General features: G+C 43.8%; 1 protein-coding gene across 1 annotated transcript in view; it reads left to right on the top strand.

Annotated features, from left to right (window-relative positions):
• The first annotated feature begins 410 nt into the window (after positions 1–410).
• Positions 411–7,054, top strand: part of LOC125757418 (uncharacterized) — a 251,141-nt gene continuing 244,497 nt past the window's right edge. The window contains exon 1 of the mRNA XM_049413006.1: positions 411–565. Within this exon, the coding sequence (XP_049268963.1) occupies positions 428–565 (138 nt within the window). The 5' untranslated portion in view covers positions 411–427. The remainder of the gene's footprint in view (positions 566–7,054) is intronic.

Here is a 7,054-nt window from a genome sequence, read left to right as displayed (position 1 = left end):
CATTTAATAATCACGAATTCACCTCTTTTTTGTCTCAGGTTGGCCCTCAGGGCTCCTTCTAATGGACCTCTCTGATGGACTCAAAACTACTGCAGATTAAAATTTGGCCAGAATCTGAATTCGGCTTTCATAGCGCCCTCAAGTGAAAAGCTCGCGATGCCTGCGCGGCCTCGCCTGTGCAACATGTTCTGTGGTACTAAGAAGGCAGCAAAAGAGCTCACAGCTACGTTTCTTGCTCAAAAATAAAATTTAACTAATATATTCTTCACGCGCGAGCTAACCGAACTCACGTTACAGTTGCAACGTTAGACGTTGACGTTCGCCTTGTATTACTCTTCTTGCTTTATACCAGGTGAGAGTTATATCGGCCTTGACGACATTGAAGAAAGAGTGGCCGAATACAACTGCGCTTGCTGTGTCGGTCGGTATGGGTGGCCGATGGTACCTACCCGCCTTCCCGGACAAGGATATCGACATACCCGGGAACTATTCTCTCGGTCACCGCTGCAAGACGGCCTCTCGAGGAGATATTCCTCCGCGAGACCAGATATCGAGCATTGCCGAAGTAAGTCGACCCCTTCACTCGTTTGATTCCATGCACAATATAACCTACATATTACTGATTCGGCGTATTATGGCTGCGGAGATGTCAGGAACATTGATGTTGGCGAAAACAAACAAACCTTAATTGATAACAGGTAAACGTTCGCTACAGAGGAGTTCGCAAAGGAAGCACACTCGCTTGTACCAGAGTCACTATGCAGTATATTGCAATTTCTTAAGTGCAAACACTTAAGCAACCGGCTGCCAGTAAATTTTGAGAGGCCGCTATGGTGGTACAGGAAAATTCTGAGCTTGCACTATACGAAACAGATCCTTTTTTCTTATGGTTGGTTCGGCCGTTAGTAATTAGTGTCGTTTCGAATATGTGCGTTTCGTTAACGTGCGCCTGAAATATCTCTTAGTGAAAATTTTGTTCTGGAATACAAACCTTACTGCGAGGTCTGAATAAGCATGTTTATTTGGCAAACGCCTTGCTGGGTGATGCTCTAACATGGAAACTTCAAGTTGCTATTTTCGTTGAGCTTACCATCGTACTGTTACTTGAAAAATGTATAAAAATGGCAAATGACATTTCTTCTCGCTGAATTCCAGTGGCAGGTCCACAATACGTTTTTGAGCTTGAAATGCTTTTAGCCCCCGTTGTCGGCACCTTTCAAGTTGAATTGAGCCAAATGCCAGCGCCGTTATGAGGGCACCTGAAATGAGACATCCGTGAACGCAGAAGGAATCTCCGGGCATCATGGCGAGACCGCAACGAAACATCCGAGCATTGAGCCCAAACACTAAAAGTGCGGTCTTTGGCAGTAGACCCTTCGTAAAAGACCGCATTACAAACGCTGGCTGCCCTCCAAACAAATTACAAAATATCTTGATTCAGAGTTCTTAGTGTTTGTTCACACTATCGCTGAAACTAACTTCTTGTACGTTCAAGTATTATTTAGCCATTTACAATAGAGGCGTTTCAAAGGTTGGTAGGGCACCATACACTTGCTCCCTTGAACTCCAGTGGTGGCTGAGTAAACGGCGCGCTGCCGGAGGTGATCTTGAAGCAGCTGAATCGCGGCGCAGATGGCCGCATTCTCCGAGAGATGGCACCACGCTGCGTGGGAGGCACCAGCCTACTGCCGCGTCGTCGCCGTATATTGGCCGCGTACGCAAGGCGAAGCCCGACATTCATCTGGCAGAGCGACAGCAAACAACGCCGTCCATATGCACGAGTTCACAGTGCGTTGTGGTTTCTTTTGGTGGGGTGGGCCCCCGCTAACACACACAAGACTGTGACTAGTATAATAGCCAACCAGACTGGTTTGCCGATAGACATTCCTTGCTTAGATGTACTCTCTATCACGGTAGAGCCAGCCATTTCTTTCTGTTCTCAGAAAACTCCTGCTCTCTGGCAGAACGTAATCGTTCCAATGGCATGTTGGGAGCAGCCGCCGAACCCAGATCGTTCGGTAGAGCAACAAAACTTGCTCCGCCGAAATCGGCAGACCACTCCTGCAGGAACAAGAGCTCAGTTCCTCGACATGTGAGATAGACGGCGCTTACTCAAATTCTTGGAACTTGCCGAGCTGTATATAATGCCACGGATACGAATATTAGAGCTTTTGCGCTGCCCTTCCTTTCATGTTTACATATGATCGTGCGCTGATTTTGTGACATTTGACAAGATGATAGTGATGCAGACATATTAATACTCACGGAGACTTGGCTTCATCCCGACGTAACCAACGAAGAACTGTTCCCAGATAAGGACAACTATAACATATATCGATGTGATCGTATCGATAGAAGAGGAGGCGGCGTGTTAATAGCAGTAAAAAAGACAGTGTCATCATTTCCCCTTGATACTAACCCTTCTATAGAGATAACTTGGACTGCATGCGTTACAACTTACGCTAAAATACTTATAGGATCCTGTTATCGCCCACCGGATGCTCATTTCTCTTTTCCCAAAGATCTACGTGATAACATAGAGCGAGCTACACAACTCTATCCAGCTGACATAATATACCTTTTTGGTGATTTCAATTACCCGCTCATTGATTGGTCTACCATGTCTACCACATGTCGCGTCTCATCAAATTTTCTCGAATTGACTCTCGACTACAACTTATCACAAGTTGTTCACCAATGCACTCGTGGTACTAACATACTGGACCTTGTTCTCACTGATGCACCAGAGACCGCTGGAACGATTACTTACATAGAAGGATTTAGCGACCACAAGCTCCTTAATTTCCAGATCAATCTACCCGTAACGTTCACAGGCTCAGTGAACAAAAGAATCCGGGATTATAACCGTGGTAATTTTGAACAATTCAGCGCGGAGCTAGAAGATTTTTATCACGAGCTTTTTCTGCCGTCGTTTGCCTCACGGACCGTGAATGAAAACTGGATACTTTTTAAACAAAAAATATTAGAGTTAGTTGACCAGTTTGTGCCGCTAATCACTATATCCAACGATAAAACTAACCCCTGGTTTACTAAACATCTTCGAACATTACGAAATAAAAAGAAACGTTCATATAATACCGCGAAACGAAATGATTCTCTGTGCTACTGGGATAAATACAAGGTGTGCCTAAAAGACTACTGTAAAGCTTTAGGCGCAGCAAAGAAGAAATATTACTCGCAGGACTTGCCCTCACTTCTCAAAAATAACCCAAAAAAGTTCTGGCAAATAATTTCACCCTACAATAAGTCTGCTAATCACATTACAATACACGATACTGAACAAACTCCGCTTTCTGATGAAGCTTCCGTGATTGCTTTCAATGAGTATTTTGCCTCTGTTTTTACACAGGAAGATTGTTCCAATGTGCCATTTGTCCCAGATCAACCTTTCCCTTTCATGGCTCCAATCACCGTCACTGCCGAAGGTATAGCGAAACTCATCACCAATCTTAAAGTTTCTACTTCATCAGGCATTGATAACATTAACTCTAAAATACTGAAGAACACTACTGATATTTCCAGTCTTTTCCTGTGTCTCATATTTAACCAGTCTCTATCATCAGGTGAGCTGCCTAAAGATTGGAAGATTGGCAAGGTAATTCCTGTATTCAAGTCCGGTGACAGGCACTCGACCCGTAATTATCGACCCATTTCACTAACATGCATATCCTGCAAACTACTTGAACATATCATAGCTTCACATATCTACGATCACCTTGAATCAAATAACTTTTTTTTCTTTAATCAGCACGGCTTCAGAAAAGGCTACTCATGTGACACTCAGTTATTCGAATTCACGACTGACCTTCACTTTAATATGAACACTAACGATCAAACCGATTGCCTCTTCCTTGATTTCGCCAAGGCATTCGATACTGTCCCTCATTGTCGTTTAATTTCCAAACTATCTGCACTTTGTATCGATTCATTAACCCTGTCTTGGCTACGCAACTTCCTCTCTTCGCGTAAGCAATTTACGGTGGTCAACGACGTCTCATCTAACCTTTGCGACGTCACGTCCGGTGTTCCTCAAGGCAGTGTAATAGGTCCGTTACTTTTTTTAATATACATTAATGATTTGCCCGCTAACCTTTCATCCTCAGTTAGGTTGTTCGCCGACGATTGCGCCATATACCGCAACATTAAATGTTTTAATGATCATTCCGCACTCCAAAATGACCTTGACCTAACCTTCCGGTGGTGTGAAACTTGGCAGATGTCCCTTAATACCTCTAAATGTAAGTTAGTCTCGTTCACTCGAAAGCGTACTAACTCAGCATTTCACTATACGATTAATAACATCATGGTTTCGGCTACACCATCCTACAAGTATCTCGGCGTTCACCTTTCATCGGATTTATCCTGGACTACGCATATAGCAGCTGTTTCATCGAAAGCCTCTAAATCTCTTGGTTATCTCCGCAGAAACTTGCGCAGCGCTCCATCTAACGTGCGCGCATTATCATATATAACTTATGTTCGCCCACAACTAGAGTATGCAGCATCCACATGGTCACCATATCAAGACTACCTAGTACGTATGTTGGAAGCCGTCCAGAATAGGGCAGCGAGATTCATCTCTGGGAACTACGACTATCATTCAAGCATTACACTAATAAAACAAGACCTTGCATTTCATTCACTGGAAGAACGCCGCACCATTGCTCTTTTATGTCTGTTTCACAGGTACATTTATAGTGATAAATTTCATTGTTTGCCACTTCATTCTCCTGTGCGCACATCCCGACGCATCCACAACGCACGTAGCTTCATGCGCATTCATGGTCACACGCAGGCATTTAACTCATCATCACTACCTCGAGCCATTGCACATTGGAACGATCTTCCTGATCACATTGTATCCATCCGTAATCGTGAAACATTCCGTGATAACCTGATTTCATTGTACTCTAGCATTGTATAACGTTGTTCCGTCTTGCTGTTTGTTATCTTTTTATTTATTTTTTTGCTTTTTGTCTGTATTCCTCTTTATTGTTTTGTAAATACTGATGCCCCCTTACTCAATGCCCTTCAATGGGCCTGTAAGGCATTTTGAATAAATAAATAAATATAGACGGCACGCAGGATTCCCTCTAATGTGTTGTTAACTACGGCGTTGCCTGTCCTGCAAAAGCAACTGCAGTTCAGCATAATGAGGTCAGGCGTCGCTTACGGTGGTTAGAGGTAGGTTTATTATAGCACACACCCCTGGTGAGCTTACTAAACGCCAGTTGCGCGAATGATCCTAACGAGTGGGATGAATGCAGTGAAGTGCTGTAGCTGCGCTTCCTCTTGCAAGAGTTGCAGCCAACGGTTAAGAAGGGGATAGAGGGGTTAACTTCCTATCCCCCCTCATTGTTTCTTCTTCGCATGTATATTATACACGCGCACGTACAAACGCACGCACGAACATAAATGATGGTGGCTAAACCTCCCTCCGCCCCGAGGAAAAATGTTCTGGTTACGCCCGCGGTTGTTTAGAAAATGTTAGGAGAGGTAGAGATTGCCATGCACGCACAGATGACGTTCAGGCTCTATATGTGTTTCATCTGTGGACATGGGTTCATGTTCTAGCGTGAATGCCGCTTGACACTTGCGTTTCACCACAATCGAGGAAGCCATAAAAGTAGAGGTGTGTGAATATTCGAGTTTCGAATTCGAATCAAATGATATCTAATCGAATCATTCCATTCTACTTTCAAATAGCCAGTATTTGAAGTTTCGAATAATTCGAAAGGACGAATACCTAAACCGCGACAAAGGCCAATGGTGCAACATGGTTAGATGGGGTGGCTAAAACTAACGCTTCCGTCGTTACAGTAGCCCTTCGCTGAAACTTTCACCGGTATCCTGGTTCAAAAGGGAGCGCATGTTTATTTTAAAGAATATTATGTCATTTCCGCTCAAAAAAAAAAGCCCTTGCCAAATTCGCGTCCGAAGCGAATGCACGGGCTTATTTCGTAGTTCGGTTGCGTATGCCGCAAGCACCGCAAAGCGTCCCGACTTTGGCCCGCGATACCCTCGGTGATCGGCTTCACATGTGAAAATTTGTTCACGCTGTGCAGTCGCCACTGCCGCACCACTGAGCATGAAGCTGCACTTTATCCACGTATCGTCGAAATCGCTTTGCGATGCCTTCGCATTCCTGCTCCTTATCTGCCCAATAAGTGCATTTTTTCAACCGCAGGAAACAACGTAACATCACGGAGAGAGAGAGCCTGAAGACAGGTCATGTGGAACAGCTTGTGTTTCTCCATGACTATCTGTAGTCTTTCAGTGGTAGTCTCTCAACGCGTTATGTGCTCGAGGACATGTTCATGTTTCATTTCTTGGTTCTTTCTTTCCATTTTTAATAATATATTTTCTATTCGATATTCAATTCGATATTCTTGGCCACTGTTCGGCACTATTCGATTCGAATTCTATACGAGATCAAATTCCACTACTCGCACAGCCCTACTTAAAGTGTGAGACATCTCATAGGTCACTTGACTACAGTGCTCTTCATGCCTAATTATGAACTGAGTGATTAATACCCGACGGAGCAACAGAAAAAAAATTGGGCAACATGAGTGCGCCCTGCCCACTGACACACTATTTAATGCAGACAGAGTGCCATTTACGGAAATAAGCTGCGGTCGCGCACTATTTCCCGCTGCACGAATGCTACAGAAAACCAACGGGACAATGCATCTCGTGAGATAACTAATAGAAATAACATACGTGGGCAGTCTCGCAGCAAAACCAGTCTCCTTAACAGACGAGATAAAACCAAACAGCGCATCATATAATGTTTTTTTTTGTGTGTGTAGTGTCACGGTTGCAGCACGGTCGTTTTAACTATTTAATGTATTTATTTGGTTACCTTGGTAATACTGAATATGATGTTAGAAACATCATATTCCGGCAGTGAATTTAAAAAATACATGGTGATAACTTTTGCAGCAAGGAGTAGAGGACAGTGTTAGAGGTAATGTTGGCATGATCATCGCTTTTAAAGGGCTCCAGTCTGAAACTGTGAGCGAAAAAGAAT

This window comes from Rhipicephalus sanguineus, chromosome 2 (genome assembly GCF_013339695.2).
Source record: "Rhipicephalus sanguineus isolate Rsan-2018 chromosome 2, BIME_Rsan_1.4, whole genome shotgun sequence".
NCBI classification, from domain to species: Eukaryota; Metazoa; Arthropoda; class Arachnida; order Ixodida; family Ixodidae; genus Rhipicephalus; species Rhipicephalus sanguineus.
Note: the sequence above shows the minus strand (reverse complement) of the source record. Positions and strands in the feature narration are given on the sequence as shown.